Raw genomic sequence first — 24045 nt, 5'->3', positions numbered from 1 at the left:
CACAGACATGCTGATTATCACAAGCCTTATCTGCTGACTTTAGATCAATGGTTCTCAACCAAGAGGAGTGTGCCCCGCAGGGGACATTTGATGCCTGAAGATATTTTGGTTATCTCAATGGGACCTTGCTACTGGCATCAAGTGGACAAAAGCCAGAGATGCTGATGGTTCTAAACACCCCACAACACAAAGAACAAGCCCCCGCAATAAAGAATTATCTGGCTCCACATGTCAGTAGTGCCAAGGTTGGGAAAGCATGACCTAGACTTAAACATTTCCTCATCACTGAGGCAAAACAGTAGAAAAAGATGAGTTCACATTCCTAATTACTCTTCTTTCCCCCCCAAATCTAGAATTAGGAGGAAATGAATTATGATGCTATTTTCATAGTTCAATAAAGATAGCATTTGGAAAGAAATAGGATAGGGAAAAATGGGGGTGGGAGGAGCATTTCAAGCAACTAAGTTCTTAGAAGGAAAACATATTTTAGACATTTTCATTTTCATTGTAGGAAATGTTAGCATCAGCAATGGGTTTTAACCATCCAGGCAGATGGGTTATTGGAACTAAAGTCATACTAGAAGGCCTACACGTACTCCAGGAGTAAAATTTCCCAAGAGCTAAGTGAATTTTAGATACAAGAGACTTCCAATGGCTTTAATTAGCATTTTAACTCTCTTGGATGATTTTAAAGGGGATTAGAAAGTTGAAATCTGATGCATCTCTAGAAAAGCTAACCAGGCTTAGTCATTACAAAGGATATTTTAATACTAATAGGTAAATGGAAATAATCCAGTTTCAAAGGGACAATTCAGAGGAAGTGTACTAAGACAGACATACCAACATCATGGAAGATATAGAAGGAAGACTATTTTCCATTATCTCTACACCTATATTTGCATTGCAAAATAATCTTTACTACAATAAATATTGGTTATTTGCTTCCAAAGGGAAAACCAAAAACAAAATTGCTCAAACTAAATATTTTAACAATCTATATGGATGTGAGGTTTTTTTTGAAAAGACCTTTCAGTGGAGGCTACTACAATTAATTAGTTGGGACTTTGACCAAAACATCTGTGACTACTGCTGTCTTTCTTAATGTATGATTCTAGAATAGTACAACACTGTTGTATATTCCTAAACACAGAGATCTCCAAACTCCCCAGGGACATATACTAACCACCAGTCTGTGATAAATATTTCTTCTTTTGCCTCTTCCATTGCATTTGCCACATCTTCAAAATATCCTTTGGCATTAACATACCTGAAAGACAAGTTTTCAGTTTCATTTTTTTAACAAAAAAGATTAAAAAAGAAGTCTATCATATGGCAAAACAGAAGATGGAAGCCACTGCCTAGAATCTCTACAAAACCACCAGCTTACTTTGTATAACTGGAAACAAAAACTGAAAATACCATGTTCTGTTTGCTATGCAGGAAGTACAGTAAGTAGACAGAAGCAGGCAATCTGATTCTCTTCTGCTGAGAGAATAACAAATTGAATGCTCTCATCATTGTATGAGGTCAGATGCACTCTCCCACCCTACTGAACGCACACACTATTGTTCTTCTGAGACTGAAAGCAGACCAGTTTCTAACCCATGGGTAGAATAACATGCTAAGCAAAATTTTATTTAAAAGAAATACCTACCAAGAAAATTTCTCTTTCTTAAATTATGGCTAATGACTTAAATAAGCTTTTCATTTGCATCATTAAGAAAATGAAGTTAACTTTTAAAATCAGACTTCACAATCTAAAGCTAGCTATCTAAAGTTCATTTTTAAAAAAATCATAAAAACAAAAAATGGAAAAATATTCTATGCTCAGGTATTCCTATAAAGGCTCTTGTGAAGTATAATACATAATATTTTTTCACAGCTTCAAAAATTGATTCCAGGTGAACCTAGACCACTGTAATATTAAATGCTATGGCTATCTTCATAGTCTTAGAGCAAAAAGATCTTCCTTACCATTTGGCTAAAGTGTTCCCTTGGATAGCAGCATATGATCCAAATCGATGATCTCTGAGAAAGTCAGGGCCATACTTCTGGATGAATTCTTCTATAGCCCCTCCCCACCACCGAGCATGTCTATAGCTGTTGCATTTTAAAATCAGAGTCCTTCAAAGAAAAGCAAAATGTGGAAAAGAATGGTCACTTTATGCTCTATCTCTTTAAACAACTTAAGAATTAAAATGTCCCATTTGTTTTGGTAGTGCAGCAAAGAAAATTTTAGACAAAGAGCATCCTACTGATATGAAAAAAACAGACTTTTAAATGGTCTTGTCAATATTTAAAAATATATTCAGTGTAGCAAAATAAACTTTCAGGTTACTTATTTCCTCATTCACTTATGCAAACATGTGTAAAGGCCTAGAGCTAACTGGACCAAGCTGTGAGGAAGAGATGGAAGAGGCATCAAGTGAGGTCCTACATCCAAGTCTTAGAAAATTGTTGGTTCCTGTAAAGGACATTTCCCTTTGGCCTACCTGGTGTCCATTCCCTCAGCCTCTGGAAATAGCCTGATCATCCCGTGCCCACTCTGGGTCTACCAAAGCCAACAAAATGGCATACTTCAGCTCCTGATTCCAAAGACTGGTTCAAGGATGATATTCATAAGCCAACTCCACCCAAAAAGTGAGAATATAATCAAGGACTTGCTCAGAAATGCCAGCAGGAGACTCTTCCCCTTCCACCAAACTTGGTTTGAGTGTAAGAGGCAGCCATCTTGCTACCACCAGGAGACCAGCCTGAGGATGGAGTAGATCCCAGGCGACAGAATTGAGAAACTCCAGGAAAATGCACCTCAGTGACATAGCTGGAGCCCTGGAATCAGCCATCGTTAACATATTTGATTAATTACTTCTGATGTAACCCAGACTGCACTGGATTTTTCTATTGCAAATGACTAAATGATTCTAAATGGTTACAGATTTGTCATTGCTGAAAAAAAAATTCAGAGTGGGAGATTACAAAAAGTTATTACATAACAAATGCCAAAAGAGGTGACTACCACTAAGAGGTGGAAGTGAGTTATCCAAATTTGAAGTTCAGAGAAAACAAGGTGTGGGAACTCCCTGGCAATCCAGTGGGTAGGACTCCATGCTCTCACTGCCAGAACTCCAGGTTCTATCCCAGGTCAGTGAAATAGGAATCTGTATGTCTCTGCTGCTGCTGCTACTGCTAAGTCGCTTCAGTCATGTCCGACTCTGTGCAACCCCACAGACGACAGCCCACCAGGCTTCCTCGTCCCTGGGATTTTTCAGGCAAGAACACTGGAATGGGTTGCCATTTCCTTCTCCAAAGCATGAAAGTGAAAAGTGAAAGTGAAGTCGCTCAGTCGTGTCCGACTCTAGCGACCCCATGGACTGCAGCCTACCAGACTCCTCCATCCATGGGATTTTCTCTAGCCACTGCCAAAAGGAAAACAACAACAACAATAACAACAACAAAAACCCAGAGAAAACAAGGTATTGAAGTCAGCAGTCTCCCTGGCATTTAGGCAGAAACTTGCCCCAATAAAGGACCGGTGCTGTGAGTGAGCAGGAGAGTTTGCTTTGGGGAGAAATGCAATGATCCTATATGCACAGATCCTAAAATAATTATTTATAAAGATTAGGGATGTCCAAACTGGTCCCCTCGATAAGTCAGAGACTGATGCTTGGCTTTTGTCTGGGGTGTAGGGAGGGGCGAGGTGAGACGTGGTGGTGCTGGGAGGAGTGAGGCATTCTCCATTGGCCTCGGCAGGCAGACACGGGGTTCTGCAGAGAGGTCACCAGGGCACAGAAAATGCCTGGGCTTGACCCAGCATGCAAGCACTGCTCCAACTGAGCTGAAATGCCTCTGAAAACCAGTTATGAGAAAAAGAAGAGATAAAGGACAAACAGAAGTCTTATCACAGGATGTGAATCAGAGGTAAGGGGGAAAAAAAAGAACCATTCCAAACATGGAGGTAGAAAGAAGAAAGGTGAAATTAAAAAATGTGTGAGGAGAGGTGTGAAGAGAACCGTCCCTAAAGAACAGAAAGACTGCTTTAGGGAGGGATTGCCAATAAAGGCAGAGAGATAAAAGGCCTCAGATTGTAAATGGAGGAATTTGGGCTTCTTTGATACAAGGAGGGGGACCACTTACACCAGGGAGGGAGCAGATGAAACCTGGGTCTGTATGGATTCATTTGGCAAGTGTGCACAAGTGAGTGATGACAGGAAATGGAGATAAGATGGCCAGAAAAGCAGCTGTCACAGTGACCAGTGAAAACTGTGGTCTGATTTCTATGGTCCTCCAGAAAACAGGAAAGTAGTACCAGGAGGGAGGTGGCCTTTTTTTTGGCTGCTCTGTGTAGCTTGTGGGACTCTAGTTCCCTGATCAGGGATTGGACTCAGGCCCTTGGCAGTGAAAGCACAGAGTCCTAACCACTGAACTTCCAGAGAATTTCCAGGAGGAAGATTTAATGGCAGCATCATTATATTTCCAATAACATCCTGAACCTCCTATTGTCTGAGATTGGTAAGTTCAGCATTTTTCACACACACACACACAAACACACATGCAAACATATTAGTACGAGTAGCATATTTATATTAAATACATATATATATATTTGATGTCAGTCAGTGTGTATAGAGAGAAATGTTGTTGTCATTGTTCAGCTCACTCAGTCAAGTCTGATTCTCTGAGACCCCATGGACTGTAGCATGCCAGGCTTCCCTGTCCTTCATGATCTCCCAGAGCTTGCTCAAACTCATGCCCATTGAATTGGTGATGCCATCCAACCATCTCATCCTCTGTTGTCTCCTTCTCCTCCTGCCTTCAATCTTTCCCAGCATCAGGGTCTTTTCCAAAGAGTCAGCTCTTCGTATCAGGTAGCCAAAGTATTAGAGCTTCAGTTTCAGCTCAGTCCTTTCAATGAATGCTCAGGGTTGGTTTCCTTTAGGACTGACTGGTTTGATCTCCTTGCAGTCCACGGGAGTCTCAAGAGTCTTCTCCAACACCACAGTTCAAAAACATCAGTTCTTCGGTGCTCAGCCTTCTTGATGGTCAATTCTCACATCCATACATGACTACTGGAAAAACCATAGCTTTGACTATATGGACCTTTGTATATGTGTATGTATTCATATGGGCTTCCCAGGTGGCTCAGTGGTAAAGAATCTGCCTGCCAAGGAGGAGATGTGGGTTCAATCCCTGGGTCAGGAAGATCCCCTAGAGCAGGAAATGGCAACCCACTCCAGTATTCTTGCCTGGAGAATTCCATAGACAGAGGAGCCTGATGGGCTATAGTCCATGGTGTCACAAAAGAGTTGGATACAACATAGCAACTAAACAACAAAAATGTATTCATATACATGACCCTGAACTTTATAGAGACAAATATATATATCAGAAAGAAAAAGACACACATATATTGTATAACTACAGCCTTTCAAAAGAAAAGCCTTTCACAAACTCACTAATAAAATCTATAATAAATGTACAGTTGAGTATCCTTCAAGGCATCTTTTTAAAAATCTGTATGTAAACAGAATTTTTATAATCAGATCACTGTGTACATGTTTTATTAATTAAAGGGTATCCATTTATAAAGTAAAATTCTACTTTTTAAAAACAAGAACTATTACTCCTTATCTGTTTGGTAAATTGGTATTAATGGGTAGTCAATTTTGTTAAAGCAGGCATATATTTTGTTAAAACAGGCACATAGCAATACATGGTACCATTTATTCTGACTCTTGCATATAGGATACTCTGCATCCTAAAGATATAAAAAAGTAGTTTAATTACTTTTAATTGAGGATGAGTTCTAAATAATAATTTTCTAACACCTAAATTATTTTACCTTCTTCTTCACTTAAGGTTGGGAGAAAAACTGTTTTTAGAGAAATCTTTAAAAAATCTTTCCAAATTCTACCTTGAAAGATTATCAATTCGGAGTCCATACTTCGTCTCTGTCTCCTTCCTCCCCACCTTAACTCTGAATTCTTTATCCACCAGCAGGACGAAGGCAATAGCACCACTGTCTGGTTTCATATACAGTAAAAAGGAATCTTTTACTATCAACCACCTGTAAGAAGAAGAAAACACATATTTTTGAAGTTGTACTGAATTATTGAAACAAAGGGAACAAGTTATTATGACAAGTTTGAAGTAAGCATTCTAGCAGACAGTAAACATAATTTTGTCTTTTACACAGGGGTCTATTTTTTAAAACATGAAAACACTATGAAACAGAAAAACAAACAAAAATCTTCCTATTATGTTTCCCTGAGAAGTACTGGCACCAAGCAATTCAAGACAATTCAATAATGTCCCTGATGTGGGTGGGCAGTGCTCACAGGATGGACAGCAGGAACCAAAGCTGTTGGAAAATGGGGTGGGTTAATGTTTGCCAAAATAAACCATCACAGAAGAGGCAACTGAGTCTCTGAGTAAGTAAAAATTCCCCTTAAAAAAATTTAATAAACATCCAATACTCTGCATATGGTTCATTTCAAATTATTGGTGGCTTAAGGACCATTAATCGGAGAAGGCAATGGCACCCCACTCCAGTACTCTTGCCCGGAAAATCCCATGGACGGAGGAGCCTGGTAGGCTGCAGTCCATGGGGTCGCTAAGAGTCAGACACGACTGAGTGACTTCACTTTCACTTTTCACTTTCATGCATTGGAGGAGGAAATGGCAACCTACTCCAGTGTTCTTGCCTGGAGAATCCCAGGGACTGGGGAGCCTGCTGGGCTGCCATCTATGGGGTCGCAAAGAGTCGGACACGACTGAATCGATTTAGCAGCAGCAGCAGCAGCAAGGACCATTAATAAATGATGCTCAGTGGAACATGATCTCTCAAAAGTATATCTGCAATCAATTCAAATATATATTTAAGAGCTTCATGATGGAAAAGTACAGTGATAAACTGGGAGTTAGAGCAGAGGTAGAAATGGCACGAAGATAAATCAGACATGTTTTCAAAGGAACTTATTAGGCTGGTGGGGCACAATAACAATGCTAGGCTGAATGGGATAGGTGTTAAAGGAGGAAAGCAAAAAGAGATGTGTGTAAGGAAGGGGTCCTCAGTTCTAAGAGAAAGGGCTAGTGGCATTTCTCAAAAAAGTGTTGTCTGAGCAAAACCAGGAAGGAGCCCAACAAGCAGAGCCCGAAGAGGTAGTCCAGGTATATATACATCCACATGGAGGGAAGAGTTAGCAAAGGCACCAAGGCTGGGAATGCTGCCTGTATTGGGGGACGGCCTGGGGAGGCCAGGGTTTCCGGAAGTGTAGCAGATGAGGTGTGGGGAGTGGGGTAGGAACCTGGCAAAGGCCACATTGAGGAGAGTCTGAAGGCCATGTAGGTAATGTCATCGTCACCTGCAATTGTGTAGTGGTGAAATGAATTGGTCAATAATTAAAGAAACGAACAGTGGGAATATTATATCACGTATTAGGCAACATAAAGCACATTATGAAATAGGTAAGGCCAGAATACCTGAACATAAATGAACAAATATTGTAAATGTAATACGTGATGTCAGAAGTTAAAGGAAACCTATAACAAATTATTACTGAAATTGCTAACCACATTACATTTTAGTGGCTCTCTAGTTTGGGATTTAATGTAGACAATCTACATTGATTTCCACATGGTTTCATTTCACTTGTTTTTTTAATATACAGGCTGTCTCCTTTCCAATTAAAGGGGGGTGGGATGGATTTAGGATAACACAGTAAAGGTCATACATGTGTTACAATTAACAAAAGGGAAAACATCAAGGTCAGAGAAAGCAAATATCTAACCACAACACTAATATAATTATGGTGATGGCACACCAATGTGGGTTTGAGCTTCCTGGTTTTTCTTATCAAATGAATAAATTAAGGAAATAAAGAAGTCACCCAACAAAAAGATAAATTCCAAAGAAAGTTTCTCACTTGGAACCTTACATAAAGCAACTGAACAATATTAATGGATAACACTCTCAATAGTTTTCAGAAAATGCAGAAATTCATGTTTTATAAGAATTCTCTTAACACTGCTGAATGTCACTGCCAAGGCCATGATATCAAATAGAAACTCAGTCATTCTGATGGGGCTGAGTTATGAGTTACGTATAACTACTTGTTGATGAAAAGTCGGTCAAGGCTTAAAGATCATATATCTGTTAAAGGTCCTTCTTTAGCTATGATCCCTTGTCCCAGCCTGACTTTCTATGTAAGCTAGAGAGCAGATGGCAGGGCACAGGCCCAGAGCAGCAGTGTTGCTGACCAGGAAGGAGCCACAGGCTTTGAAAACCACAGCTGGTGGGTTTGTCAAACTGACAAAGAAAAGTCAAACGTACCGGACTTGGGGACTTGCCTAGAAGTCAAGGTCCCCTGAATGGCATCAGAGCCAGCTCTAGCCAGAGCTCCACACCAGACACAACAGTGAGGGATGAAGAAATACAGAAGTGTTTAATAGTGACTGCTGGATTTTGAAATCTGAAGGCAAAAGAGAATGGTTTCTGTTTTGACGATGATGAGTTGTTCTCTGTAACAGTTATTAGATATAAGGTGAATTGATGCCAGGCCTTAGTTTAAAGCTTTTCTTAACTATACCATTCATTAACCTTTTCTTGTTTCTCCTCTTTGTCTCTTTTGTCAAAAGATTTTTTTCTCTAACAGGAGGATATGCATCAAGAAAGGAATTCGCCAAGCAGCCTTCTGGGAGTCAGCACCTGCTGCTGCTGCTAAGTCGCTTCAGTCGTGTCCGACTCTGTGCGACCCCATAGACGGCAGCCCACCAGGCTCTGCCATCCCTGGGATTCTCCAGGCAAGAACACTGGAGTGGGTTGCCATTTCCTTCTCCAGTGCATGAAGTGAAAAGTGAAAGGGAAGTCGCTCAGTCGTGTCTGACTCTTAGCGACCCCATGGACTGCAGCCTACCAGGCTCCTCCGTCTGTGGGATTTTCCAGGCAAGAGTACTGGAGTGGGGTGCCATTGCCTTCTCGACAGCACCTGCTGCTCAGGGATTAAGTGTCTGCTTGAAGTCAGCCTCCCTGGCTCCAGTTTTGGTTCTGTCACTTGCCCTTTTCTGTGAACTGGGGTAATTGAGCCTGAGGTCTAAATCCATAAAACGAGGATAGGAGCAATGTCCAGCTCATAAGTATTTTTGAGGATTCACTGAGATGACTTAAGGATGTTGCTTAGCACAATGCCTGGAGCCAATAAATGTGAGCTTTTATGAATTCTCTTGTTCTATACCAGGTGAAATTATGGTCTGTTCTAACAAGATGTGACCTGTTCTACTACAAACTGTGTCATTAAAATGCAGATAGAGCCACCTAAGTCACACATCACCTTCTCAGCCTCATCTCATACTCTTCCTTCTCACCACGTTGGTCTCACTGGTCCTGAGACTTGCTACCTTGTTCTCTGGGCTTCTACATTTGCTCTTCCTCACTTAGAAATTATTTCTTCCAGATCCTCCCATGAGCAGTCCCTGCCTGTCAATCAATCTTTCGCTTAAATATTTCTCCACTGGAAGGTTTTCCTGGGCTCCCAGCCCACTCGCCTCTGCATCCTGTTTCGCTTCTTCCTAGCACTTATCACTGTCTGGAACTGTTTATTCGTCTGCTTGTTTCTTGTCTTTCCTTTACTAGCAAGTGAGATCCTTGAGAACAGGGAATGCGTATCATGTCCACTGGTATCTCCCCAGGGCCCAGACAAGTTCTTCAGGCAAAGCAACACTCTTGCCTGAATAACAGCTGCACAAATAGATCCTGGAGCATAAATAAAATCATTTAGACATGGTCACTGTCTAAAAATTGTAATTCTTGGTATAGTTCATAGTTTAGTAAATGCTAAATTTATTTCTTATAAATTATCTCTTAAGATATTATTTGAGATAAGAAACTTATCATTGAGCCCATCAATATGATGTGCTGTTTAAGCAGATGTTTTGAATTGAGGGAAGAAATGCTTGCTGTGTTTGCCAGCAGAACAGAAGAAATTTTTTTTTTTTTCCTTTTCTTCATACTTGTGCCTGAGACTTGGTTGAAAGTTTGATGGCCTTGTTTCCCTTATGTCAGTTTGTCAATACAGAATATACAAAATGATCAGAATCTTTTTTTAAAAATGGATACAAAAATTTTAAAAAGAGATATGATCAAGTGTTGCCCTTAAAAGTAACTCTCATTTAGACACCAATAGTCTTCTAGTGTGGAGAAGGCAATGGCACCCCACTCCAGTACTCTTGCCTGGAAAATCCCATGGACGGAGGAGCCTGGTAGGCTGCAGTCCATGGGGTCGCTAAGAGTCAGACACGACTGAGCAACTTCACTTTCACTTTTCACTTTCACGCATTGGAGAAGGAAATGGCAACCCACTCCAGTGTTCTAGTCTGGAGAATCCCAGGGATGGCAGAGCCTGGTGGGCTGCCGTCTATGGGGTCGCACAGAGTCAGACACGACTGAACCAACTTAGCAGCAGCAGCAGTCTTCTAGTGTGGGAAATTTTCCAAACAAAATTTGTCAGCTACATCTTATCATTTTTGTTTGGTACTGACATTTTATACCCCATGAATGTAACTCAGAAAATACTTATTAATATGGAACCAAGGCTTCAAGTTTCATGGAAAGATTTATACAAATTAAAATGAAGAGACATTTTATTCTAGGGAAGATCATATCTCTTTAGATTGTCCTGGTTGAAGTCTGATATGTATGTTCAGTCACTTCAGTTGTGTCCCACTCTTTGCAACACCATGGACTGTAGCCCACCAGGCTCCTCTGTCCATGTGATTCTCCAGGCAAAAATACTGGAGTGGGTTGTCATGCCCTCCTCCAGGGGACCTTCCTGACCCAGGGATTGAACTCACATCTCGTGTGTCTTCTGCATTGTAGGCAGATTCTTTACCCACTGAGCCACCAGGAAGACTGAAATCTGATATTATCAGACTTTAAAAAGTGGGGGAGGTATATTTCCTTTATATAACAAAGCCTCCCCCTTCTACCTTTTTGGGCTGCTCTTTCTCACAGAGGTTACAACTCAAGGTCAGTTCCTTGACTTCTGTAGCTAAAGCCTCTGTCTGAAGTCCTCATGTCCCTGACTGTCCCATCACCTTCTTTTTCTTTCAAAGCTCTGATAAACACTTGTGCTAACGTCATTCACCCTGCTTGTCAGCTTCTCCACTGTCTGTGATCTCCTCCAATAGTGCTCTGTGAGGGCAGGGGCATGGCCTTGTTCACCACTGTTCTCACAGTGGCTAGAACACAGCCTGCCAAACATTAGTTGCTCAATAAATGACAAAATGGACCAGATCCAGGCTTCCATTTCTTGAGTAGATGTCTTAGGTTGGGTTGCTCTAGAAGTCAACTCTGAGACACGATAGACGTGAAAGCGGTTTGTAAAGTTACTTATTAGGGAGCTTAGTAGGAAGCAGAGGAAGGGAAGGACAGGAAGCAAGAGCAGGAAGGGAGCCATCGAGGATGTGTTTTCATGCACTGGATTGTGGGCAGCTGTGCTGCAAATCTTCCAGGGAACCTTGGGAGACAGTGCAGAGTTTGCTGGTGAATCACCCTACCTGAGGGGTGAGGGGGCTGGACTCCCGCCAGCTCTTGGCTGAAGGTTGTTCCTAGGGCCTGCGAATGCCTCCAGCCTACTCTGCTCAGGCAATCCAGAGCAAGTCTTCAAAGACTTACCAGTGCTTGCAGCCCAAAATCCATACCTAACACTTAGTAGCAACCTTAGGCAAAGCTGACGACCGGGGAGTAGGCAAGAGGAATTAGTGCCAGGGCCCCAGTGGTTTGGAGGTCCTGCCTCCCCGAGAGGCATGGTATGGCGCAGGAAGCAAGAGTAGGAAGTGAAAGTGTTGGTCGCTTAGTCGTGTCCGACTCTCTGTGACCCCATGGGCTGGAGCCTGCCAGGCTCCTCTGTCTGTGGAATTCTCCAGGCAAGAATACTGGAGTGGGCTGCCATTTCCTTTTCCAGGGGGTCTTCCTGACCCAGGGATAGAACTCAGGTCTCCTGCACTGCAGGCAGATTCTTTCCCAGGGAAGTTCATAAGGGCAGGAGCATAAGGCTGGCTTAGGCTCTGCTCCTCTCCTGGCTTGGCACTCAGTGTTCCCCAGGGTTCTGTACCACTGCAGGTAGGAGAGGATGGGAAGCTACTTCAAGGGGGAATCTCTGAATTTCCTGTGATGTTACTTATACCCCAAGTTTCTGGGGACATTTAAATAAATTACAGAAGTTTATTTGAAAACAAATATTGTCTAGTCTACTAGTCCCGTTTATTGTAGTTAAAAAAATCTTTTGTTTTTTTTGTAATATAGAAATTCTCAACTTCCTCTAGCTTAATCTCTTGATCTTTCCCTTGTAATTTCTTCTATTCTTTAAAAACCCAGAAAATAATAAACCAATCTAATGGTATTTTTGGTTGGCAATGTATCTGAAATACACGTTTAAAGATTCTAGTTTTAAGCTTATATATCTTCAACTCACACATAACTTAATTTCCTCTTTACATATGAGTTCATATTTTTTTTCAAGGTTAGAAAAATTACAAACATCTCTTAATAGTTTTAAAAATTCCAGTAAATTATTATTGGAACAAATAGCTGTTGTCTATTATGTTAAAAATGTTGTCATAGATGCTTTGAGGAACAAATAAGAATGAGATAAGAATACTCCTCTATAAGGAGTCTTTAGTTGGACAGGACATAGGACAAGAATTAAAGTTTTCTGTCTATATCACACTTACCATAATATACATCCTCACAAATATAACTCTAAAATTACCCCTGAACACTACCATTTTTTTGTTTATTTTTTATGTATGGTTTAGTGGGTCTTAGTGTATTTTAGTTTACTATATTTGTAAATTTGTATGCTATCATCATTAATATATAATTCCAGAATATTTTCATCACTCCAAAAGAATTCCACATCCAAATGCAAACTAGTACAGCCACTATGGAGAACAGTGTGGAGATTCCTTAAAAAACTGGAAATAAAACTGACATACGACCCAGCAATCCCATTGCTGGGCATACATACTGAGGAAACCAGAATTGAAAGAGACACATGAATCCCAATGTTCATCGCAGCACTGTTTATAATAGCCAGGACATGGAAGCAACCTAGATGTCCATCAGCAGATGAATGGATAAGAAAGCTGGGGTACATACACACAATGGAGTATTACTCAGCCATTAAAAAGAATACATTTGAATCAGTTCTAATGAGGTGGATGAAACTGGAGCCTATTGTACAGAGCAAAGTAAGTCAGAAAGAAAAACACCAATACAGTATACTAACGCATATATATGGAATTTAGAAAGATGGTAACAATGACCCTATATGTAAGACAGCAAAAGAGACACAGACATAAAGAACAGACTTTTGGACTCTGTAGGAGAAGGTGAGGGTGGGATGATTTGAGAGAATAGCATTGAAACATGTATATTTTACCATATATGAAATAGATCACCAGTCCAAGTTTGATGCATGAAACAGGGCGCTCAAAGCCAGTGCACTGGGACAACCCGGAGGGGTGGGAGGGGGAGGGAGGTGGGAGGGGGTTCAGGATGGGGGACACGTGTACACCCGTGGCTGATTCACATTAATGTATGGCAAGAACCACTACAATATTGTAAAGTAATTAGCCTCTGATTAAAATAAATAAATTAATTTAAAAAAAAAAGAATTCTACACCCAGTAGTAGTAATTCCCCATTCCCCTTGTGCCACAGCCCTTGGAAACCATGAATGTACTTTGTTTCTACAGATTTACTTATTCTAAACCTTTCATGCAAATGGAATCATATAATATGTAACCTTCTGTAGCTGTTTCTTTTTCACTTAGTGTAATGTTTCCAAGGTTAATTCGTATTACAACATTTATCAGTCTTTCATTTCTTTTTTTCATTAAAATTAAAAAATATTCAAATATAATTTAAAACCCATATAATTCACCCCTTGAAAATGTACAATTTAGTGGTTTTAATATATTCACAAATTTTGCAACCATCATGGTCATCTAATTCCAGATATTTTCCAGAAGAGAAATCCCACACCCTTTAGTATTCTTCATTCCTTTTTGTGGCCAAATAATATTCCATCATAGGGCTGTAGCATATTTTGGTTAACCACTCATCAGGGGATGGACATTTGGGCTTTTTACACTTTTTGGCTACTCTGAATAATGCTGCTATGAACATTCATGAATAAGTTTTAATGGAGATACATTTGTTCAGTTCTGTTTGGAAATATCTGGGGTATGTGGTAACTGTATGTTTAACATTTTGAGGAACTGCCACCCTGTTTTCCAAACTGGCTGTATCATTTTACATGATGCACCAGCAATATGAAGGTTCTAATTTTTCTACAGCCTTGACAACACTTGCTATTGTCCAGTTTGCTTATCACAGCCATCCTGGTGGCTATGGAGTTGTAGATTACTGTGGTTTTGATTTATCTTCCCCTAATGACTATTGATGTTAAGCATAATGACTGGTGCTAATTGGCCACTGTCTATGTTCCCTGGCTGACCAATTTTTGAATCCTATGGCCCATTGGGTTTTTATCTATGTAATTGGCATACTCTGCCTACAAATGCAATTTTGAGTAGAGTATTTAAATAGAGCTGAAACCTGGAACTTAAAAATAATTTAACATTTGCTCTGCCATGACTTTCAAAGATTTATAATTGAAAACTAGAATATAAAAACTCCCCCAATACTCAGTTTATTAAGACAAACACACAAACTCTCAAGTCTCACCTTTTTGCCCACCGATAGCAGGCTCTTCCCTGGCCACAGCAATTCAGGCCTGGTATTCTGTGTCCTCCGGATCTTTTCATTATCATACCTTCTCTGAAAGAGACATCGAGTTAACCCATCATCTTTAAACTTCCAGCTCACACTTAGCTGATATAGCCTCATAACTGGGAACTAAATAAACTGTTCTGTTCTCCCATGCCCTACCGCTCTACGTTTTCTGCTTTCACTGTCAAATAGATCACTGCTATGTTTACTAGGCTCAGAACTCCAAAGCCAGTCTTTAAAAGCACCTGGTGGATGTAGGCCTGTTGGCGCAGGGGACAGCATACTGCACACACAGCAGTACCTAAGCATCCCGGCTTCTGGCTCTAAATGCTGAGCATTCTCCCAGCCACCATGACAGCCTGAAAAAGACCCCACATGTTGCCAAATGCCAGCACGGGGGAGGTTCATCTGCTATGGAGATCATTGAGAATGCTCATCCACAGATTCCAGGGTATTTCTGCATCCCTTCATCTACAGTTCTAGGACCAATTCATGTCAAAGAAGTAAAGCAAAGCTATTACTTCAGAAGGAGAAATATCCTAACTCTGAAAGATGTGAAAAGAAAAAACAATAATAATGGCCAACCAACCAAACAAAAAAAATATTAAAAGAACTACCAACAATGTTCTTGACTAGAAAAGTTAAACTCTTTGTAATATCAAGCTCTCATATCATGAAGGATGTACTCAGTCGCTCAGTTGTGGCCAACTCTTTGCTACCCCATGGACTGTAGCCCATCAGAAGATAATCATTAAGTAAATTTCAATCTTGTTACATAACATACATTTTACACAGCATTACTTTTAGTCAATAAAATAAATGGTAAATAGCTAACTTTTATATGTGATAAAGAAGGGATCTTGTATATTTGATTTTTAATGCATTCTCACACACATCATATTTGTTATCTCTGTAAACACCCACTACTGTGGGGTAAGAGGAGAAGGAGTGTGGAGCAGTTGGCACCTTTGTTTAATGTAGCAAGATATTCTGTTTTGTATAAATAGGTCCCTCAGTTGCTTTGACTCTGCTGGGAAGAAAACAGTGAAGCCAGGGGAGCTCCATCACCCTGGTACACCAATAAATCAAAAGCTACAATGCTCATCAACTTTTCATACTTCTCCTTAGAGATCAATACTGAAACTTACATGCCCTTTGGTCCCAAATCATGGATGAAAGACAGCTGGCTTATATCAAGAAATTCTGTCTGAAAAGAGGCCCAAAATCCATATGTTAGAAAGCAAAAAAAGAAGAGGAAAAATTCAAGCATTCAAAAAATATTATGTACCTCCATGTATAAGCACATCTGGGGTACTTTACAGGTTATACAGATCACAATGGCATTGCCCTGAAAAAGTATTTTTTAGAAGGATATACACAATTAAAACACAATCAAGATAGTGACGTGTGTTCTAAGATGTAGAGACAAAATGCTCAAGAAGGTCATGGTGAGACCTGCCAACAATAGCAGACCATGTCAATAACAGGCTTAATAGAAAATCAAAGACAAAAAGATACACTCCTGGCATTAGGAGGCAGAGGAGAGACCAGACACAGAACACACTCCACATCAATCAAGTTCTGTGGGAAGAACCGTAACAGTTACATGTGAAAGTATTTATTAATAGAGATACAGGGAGAGGATGACTGCTTCCTAACTAATGGGACATCACAGAGGAAATGGCGTTTGATCTGGGCTTATAAATGGGATTAATAAAATGAACTATAACAATTTTCCTTTGAAGTTTTGTTTATGTGATTGTGACTGCCTAATATTAACCTTGTAAGAAAAAATTACACATCTCTCAAAGCTGTCAGTACTGTGAGGTCCAATTGATTTTCTTTCTTAGGGTGATTGGAAGAAGTTTTTAAAATTCAAAAGGATTTGAATATCTTTAAAAACTTCAGATCAAACATATTCTCACATAGCACTTTTTATAAGGATTTTGAAAGTCAAGGTCTTTATATTTTATTTCTTATATCAAACATGGTGATTCGATACCACACATTTTAAAATTCTGATTTGTGGAAATGTATTCTAATTGGAAAATATAGAAATACATAGGTTATTAGAAATGATATTACAGACTTTAAGCCATAGAATTCGAAATGTCTTGAAATCCTAAGCCAGAATTTCTCATTTTATCTCTAGGGAGCAGAGAGAAAAATACTAATCCTAGTTTATACTGGAAGAAACTTCTCCAGAGGTGTAACTAATTTATGCAAAGTCAGAGACTAGCTGAACAGAAGAATAGGAAATGAAAAGCAAAAATCAGGGAAACCATTCATCTAATACTTGGATATTTTCTTATGCACATATAGCTATTATCAAATCATTGACAACAGGAATATTATTTGAAATAATTCAGAAACAGTAACTTCAGAATATCATACAAAAGTTGCTAAATGTAGAGAATTTCATCTAAATAAAAAAACACACATTAGCAATGTGGAAAATTTAAAGCTGTGTATTAAGAAAAAAATTCAAATTTATCCTAATGTTTTACTAAAGAGAAATTTGAATAAAGAACTAGTGCTATTATATAGGGAAAAAATCCTTGGCAATAAATATCCTAATATAGATTTATGGGATTGAAAACAAATGTGACCAGGTCAATTTAGAAACAAACCTAAATAATACAATTTGAAATTTAACAAACATTGTATTGTCCAGATGTCTCAATGCCTCTTCAGTGATAAAAATTCCATTCTCAACTTGAGCAAGCAAATCTCAGGAATAAGAATTTAATGATTAATTTAGTCTGACAATATTCCATTGGGCTATTGATCTCTAAATAATGTACTAATCAATATCCTTTGTCTTTCCAAAGGAACTTGTTAAATTTAAATTCTAGGAAAATAGGGGACCAAAGGGTTCCCATGCCAAAGGACAAGCAACAAACCCAGGAGATAATAATATCTCAAAATTTCTGGGGCTTGTAAAAATATAAATTAATTATATATGATTATATTAAAATGATTTTAATACTTCTATATGCTTTTTGCAGACAGAAATTTGAATATGTCTCACAATTACCAAAAGAGACACACGGATGCCAATCTAATTTCACAAGTATCAGGCAGAGCCCTGCAAGCTAGTCTCCAAGTCAGATTATCATTAGTGTGAGAGGAAAATAATGTTCAGACAGATCCTATGCTTGAAGCCTTTTGGAGAATACCGCTACTGGGGAGAATAATCTAAGTAGCCCTTAAAAATGAGGGAGTTCCCTGGCAGTCCAGTGTTTAGGACTTGGTGCTTTCACTGTTGGGGCCCTGGATTCAATTCCTCGTAGGGGAACTAAGGTCCTGCAAGCCATGAGGCATGGCCAAAAAACAAAATTGAATAAATATATTTTACTTCTCATTTTTTTTTATCAGTTGTAACTAGGTTTCCCTTTCCAAAGGAAATGTTTAGAAGACACTCTGGACTATCGAAATACAACATGGCTCAGCTTTTAAAAGATTTTTATGATTGGAGAGGAAGTTAATATGAACATTTGAATACAAGTAAACATTTAAATTGCCTGGAGAATCCCAGGGATGGGGGAGCCTGGTGGGCTGCCGTCTATGGGGTCGCACAGAGTTGGACACAACTGAAGCGACTTAGCAGCAGTAGCAGCAAACATTTAAAAATCAACATTAGACTCCCATTTTTAGTAATAATAGAAGTAACATTCTTATTCATTATGTTTTTTCAAAGAAGCACATTCCTGAATTCTAGAAGAGAAGAAATATTTCCCATCAGCCTTGAGAGTCTCTGGTTGAACCCAAATTGCTGGCTTCCCTGGGAAAACTCTTCTTCAGGATTGTGAAACCACAGAAGCTCCTTTAAGACCATCAAATGTCACAGTGCACGCTGCTGCAGAAGGTTTCCCAGTCCCAGGTCATTTGTGTGTAAAGGGGACCAGCTGGGTGCATGCCCTGCCCGTCTCCAAATAACAGAGGCAGGCATCTATAGGGCAGCAAGAAAACTCCGGAGAGTCAAGGCACTCTTGCTTCCTTTCCTAAATACAGAGGGCTTCGCTCTTTCTGTTCACCTGTTCATGCCATTCTCTAAACCAGAGGCTGGATCATACCTGCACCTACTCTGAAATTCTGCATATATACCATATACACATGGTCACGCTCCACAGTAGTACAGTTTTACATACACAGGTGCAAACTCTAACAATCCAGTGCCCTCTCAATGATCTGAACCTTTGGATAACTGAAGCTAACCCTTTAAATACCTAGCCCCACCTTCAAGGGCCTCTGAAGGCAGAGCTCATTGTTTTCTGATGCCTTCTGTAAAGCCCACTTCCTCCTGCTTGCCAGTTAAGTGCCTCCCAAACATAACCTCTGCAGTTGTTTCTAAGCCCCACCACCTCTCCTCTCTTTTCTCAGAATTCTCGAGTTTTTCCTCTCCTTAGCGTTTCCCATGCTTCTCACTTTCACATGAAAAGACAGGCCTGTTACAGGCATCACAGGCCAGTCAGATGGTAATTACAGTACAATCTTTGGGTATTCAACTCTGTTCAACTGTCTTCATCACTTACTGCTGCTGCTGCTGCTAAGTCACTTCAGTCATGTCTGACTCTGTGCGACCCCAGAGACGGCAGCCCATCAGGCTTCACCGTCCCTGGGATTCTCCAGGCAAGAATACTGGAGTGGGTTGCCATTTCCTTCTCCAATGCATGAAAGTGAAAAGTGAAAGTGAAGTCATTCAGTCGTTCCCGACTCTTAGCGACCCCATGGACTGCAGCCTACCAGGCTCCTCTGTCCATGGATTTTCCAGGCAAGAGTACTGGAGTGGGGTGCCATTGCCTTCTCTGACTTACTACTCAATGTTTTTTTTCTTCAGTGTTAGAAATGCATTTTGACATTTTCTCCTCTGAAAGCCTGAGGAGTGAAGAAGGTTGATTTCTAGATAATCTAGTAGCATTTCTAGATAATCTTTAGTAGTATTTCAAGTTCATTTAAATTTATTGTTATATTAACTATCATAGTTGATATTTTAAAAATAGCATCACCCTAAACTGGATCCTGGCTGTCAAATCAATTTTGTTTTCCTATTTTTTTAATTTTACTTTTTTGTTGAAGTATAGTTGATTTACAATGTCATGCCAATCTCTGCTGTACAGCAAAGTGATTCAGTAGTATACATATAGACATTCTTTTTTAAAATATTCTTTTCCATTATGCTTTATCACAGGAGACTGACTATAGGTCCCCATGCTATACAATAAAATCAATTTTGTATTCATTTTATTTAGTTTAGTTTAACTTAAAGAATAATGCAGAAGTGGATACAAGCACTTGTGTTAATAAAATGATCTAAAATGTAGCCGACACTTTACAATTTTATAAAATTACTTCAGAATTTAAATCACTGAAAAGTACTTACTGTTGCATGATAGTTTCTATACATGGGCATTTTTAGTAACTTTGTCAAGTAATCTTCCAGCTGTTTCTGTAATACATATATTTCAGATTAAAGATACCATCATACTTAAAGGAAAATGTAAGCAGTTAATGACAATGGCATGATCCTCCCATCTTCAGTAAGTCATTCAATTATTCCTTAATGTTATCACTGGACAAGGAACATTGAACACGTCTCTTTCAAAGCATAAAAGTTCCAGATTACCAAAAAAAACTGACATTTAAAAAAATAATTTAAAAAAATTAATTTTTATTTATTTTATTTTTGGCTGTGCTGGGTCTTTGTTGCTGCCTGGGGTTTTCTCTAGCTGTGGCAAGCGAGGGCTGTTTTCTGGTTCGGTGCACAGGCTTCTCATCACAGTGGCTTCTCTTGTTGCGGAGCACAGACTCTAGGGCACATGGGCTTCAGCAGTTGCAGGCCGCAAGCTCTAGAGCACAGGCTCAGTAGTTGTGGCACACAGGCTTAGTTGCTCTGAGGCATGTGAGATCTTCCCAGATCAGGGATTGAACCCATGTTTCCTGCGTTAGCAGGAATATTCCTTATGACCGAGCCACCAGGGAAGCCCCCAACACTGACACTTAATTGTTAATTAAATTTAGAAACAAATTACTCTTCTGCCCTAGGCAGCACCATATCACTGAAGCCGAGTGGGCAGAAGTGTCCCCTGTCCCGAGGTGTCTGTACTCTGTCCTACTCTTCCCAGACCCTCACTGCTCCATCTATGGTCTTGGAATGAGATTTTACATATATTTAGGATAAGCCACTATAGATTCTGAAGCAAATATATGGAAATAGATGATTTTAAAAGAGTAGATCTCAAAGCCCTCAACTATGAGCTCAATCTTGACTCACAATGAAACCCAAAAGTTTCCTGTAGGGAGTGCAGCTCCCTCAGAACCCTCTTCCTCCTTGGGGGAATGCAAGCTCCCCAGGGCCAGAGTGGCTTGGGGAAGAAGCCTTCCCTAATTAGTTCCCGAGAGGTAAACCAGCCGAGGTGATGGATCAGTGGGTAAGAGAAGTTGCATCAAGGCCCACCTCAACCTTCAGTCAACGCCATCTTTCTACAGTGCGGCAGTTTGCTCAGAACAACAGAAGAGCGAAGGGACTTACCCTTCTACTGAAGAACTGTTCTTCTTGTTGGATCATGTTTTCAGATGTGCGGGGCAAAGCTGGCATCTCTCGAGGCTCTTCTTTGACATTTTGTCTTCTAAACGTGTGTCTAAAATGCACACACACACACGCAATGTAAATATTTATTATTCTTTGAACCATGACTCTCATAGTATTTTTCATGAGATGGTTTATTTTTAGAAGAGTCTATTTAATAAAAAGAAATATCTAGCAACAATGGACTAGTTAACCAATAATATGAACCGAAATATTCTTTCTATCCAACCCATATACTGGGATAACGTTATAGTCAATTCTGGGTTACCTTCTGGTGGGAATGGGGATTCGGATAAAGGCTTTGTACTTGAGCAGTTCTCTGTGAAATTCTTGAAAGTGCTTGAACTTCCTCTTCACTTGCCATTTAAATTCCCCATGTGTTAATTCAATAGTGTAAAGATTGATGCTTGGTACCTATAGCGGTAAATAAAAATGGTTGATATTTTAGATAACAACAACATCTCTCTGTGTACAATAGCTAATTAAAAAGTAATGTGGAAGTATCTTTAAATCCAGCTTACTTATTTTGTGTAAGTAAGGAAGCAAAATGTTTTTTAAAAATGACTGATTACAGAAGTAATATTCTCTTAACTATTCATCTTATGATATATGCAAGACAAACTCTGACTTATATCAAAGGCAAACCTCCACAAATCTTATTGTTCTAAATACAAAGACACACAGACATACTTCTGAAACAAGAAGCCAGGTAAAAGAGACAATGAATGAAAACCCTAATTAGCCATCACGAGATTGTCCAAGCAGTGAACAGACAATGCAGGGGGTGAGAGTGAAGCTGAAGGAAATGAGTTCCATTGTGGAGCACAATCTTAGTGCAGTTTTGCTCTTCACAAATGACACCAATGCCCTCTCCTTCTGAAATGCCTTGAGAGGTCCATCCTGGTCTACAATAGCTCTCTGTCCTTTAGCTACACCAGTGACTAGGAAGGTACAGGATGATTAGAAGGAAAAGGACAAATGATCTTCCTACACACAAAATATTTCCCCAACTACTTAACTAGGATGAATTTCCACTTAACATTTTAAAAATATTTCTTCTTAAAATGCAAATATATCTTGGTGACTAGTGATTCAATCAGAAGCACTAACAGACCTGAGGGATAAAAGTTTTGATAAAGCAAAAAGTGTCAGCAGATGGAAAGAGATTTATAAAGCACAGGAGATCTTGACAGTTCCCATGGTGTGTGGGGAGTAGGGGAGGGTGATGGACACTGGACCACCTAGAGGACACTGGCCCCTCCTGGGAGATCCAGGCCCCATACGTGTTGACAGGTGCTGGGGCAAAAAAAAGTAAATGTCTCCTCCTTTGCTAGTTTATCCAGGCTTTGGTATCAGTAACCCGATGGGTGACCAGGCCTGGTGCCATTCATCACCGATGTTTGGTATATTCTGCAAACTTCTAAAGCATGACCACTCTGTATAACTGTAGTATTAAAAAATGAGCCTGAGGGGACTTTCCTGGTGCTCCAGTGGTTAAGACTTTGTGCTTCTAATGCATGGGGAGCAAATTTGACTCCTGGCTAGGGAACTAAGATCCCACTGCCCTACTGTGTGGCCAAAAAATAAGTTAATTAAAAAAAAATGAGCCCAGAATCAATGTAACTTGTGCTTTTAGGTCTAGAATCCAAACAGATCACTGCAAACATTCAATTCTATTTCCTGCTTTGCCTCCAGTTGGGCTCCATGACGATGACTATAGCCAGAAGTCAAAAGGACCTAGTTCTGGGGTCTAATATTATATGCTGCCTTTCACCTTGACCAACATTATAGGTATCATGCCACATCGTGTTTCACAAAGAAGGATGCAGGAGAACTCAGAGTGACCAGAAACTCTGCATTTGAGTGAAAAATGCTCAATTTAAGACGAGTCAAATAAATGAGAACAATTATACAATTTATGCAAGCTGCCACATATTCTAGGATTATATTTCCCAATCTAACAAAACTGAATACTTAAAAACATTACAAATGTCAAGTTCTATCCCTCACACATAAAGCGAGAATTCTGGACAATTCTTAGCAATTCTAAGACAGTGTGGGGCAATGGCAACAGCCTGTCCCATCCTTTTTGAAGCATCTAAAGGTCTGAAATTGCCTGGTGCAGCCGTACTAGCTATGAAGCCTTAACCAAGCATCACTTCGGTCAGATAATATCTCAGCAGAATTATTGGAATGCTTTGGAATTGGAACAGTGTGAGAAGTTGTAATAAAGGGACTGCCCATGAAGGTGTGATAAGAGGAGGGAAATCTGGACAGTAACCTAGGACTCAGGAGGGCACACTTCATTCTGAAGGGACAAAGGGTAGGACCAGGTGCTGGAGCAGGAAGGAGAGGGCCACTTAAAGAGGCTACCTTGGGTAGGGGGGAGGTGCCTTGGTCAAGGGATGCATCCAACCCAGAGTGAACTGGGTCTGGGCTATCCATAGCCGGAGCCCTGCCAGAGGACAAGGGCAAGGGAGTCTCGAGAGGCGGAGCAAAGGGAAGGAGGAGGAACAGGAGGGACACGTGGGAGACCTCCTGCTGGGGAGGGTGGGTAGTAGTGTCTGTCCTTAGGGGGCTGTCATGAGAGTGAACAGAGGAGCACCTACCATGAGCTGGCACACAGAACAGATTCAGTCATAGAAAGGTGTTATTTTTATTTACCT

General features: G+C 40.0%; 1 protein-coding gene across 8 annotated transcripts in view; it reads right to left on the bottom strand.

The window, feature by feature from the left end:
- PLD1 (phospholipase D1) overlaps positions 1-24045 on the bottom strand; it is a 273608-nt gene that overhangs the window by 153845 nt on the left and 95718 nt on the right. For all 8 annotated transcript variants that reach the window (XM_070373231.1, XM_070373235.1, XM_070373213.1 and 5 more), the window contains 8 exons: positions 21648-21793; positions 21323-21431; positions 20174-20239; positions 15939-15997; positions 14746-14838; positions 5912-6064; positions 1975-2124; positions 1184-1267 (listed from right to left, as the gene is read on the bottom strand). In XM_070373231.1, coding sequence (XP_070229332.1) covers positions 1184-1267; positions 1975-2124; positions 5912-6064; positions 14746-14838; positions 15939-15997; positions 20174-20239; positions 21323-21431; positions 21648-21793 — 860 coding nt within the window. The remainder of the gene's footprint in view (positions 1-1183; positions 1268-1974; positions 2125-5911; positions 6065-14745; positions 14839-15938; positions 15998-20173; positions 20240-21322; positions 21432-21647; positions 21794-24045) is intronic.

The sequence above is a fragment of the Bos mutus genome, chromosome 1 (assembly GCF_027580195.1).
Source record: "Bos mutus isolate GX-2022 chromosome 1, NWIPB_WYAK_1.1, whole genome shotgun sequence".
Classification (NCBI taxonomy): domain Eukaryota; kingdom Metazoa; phylum Chordata; class Mammalia; order Artiodactyla; family Bovidae; genus Bos; species Bos mutus.
The sequence above is the reverse complement of the archived record's forward strand: the minus strand, read 5'-3'. Positions and strand labels throughout refer to the sequence as shown.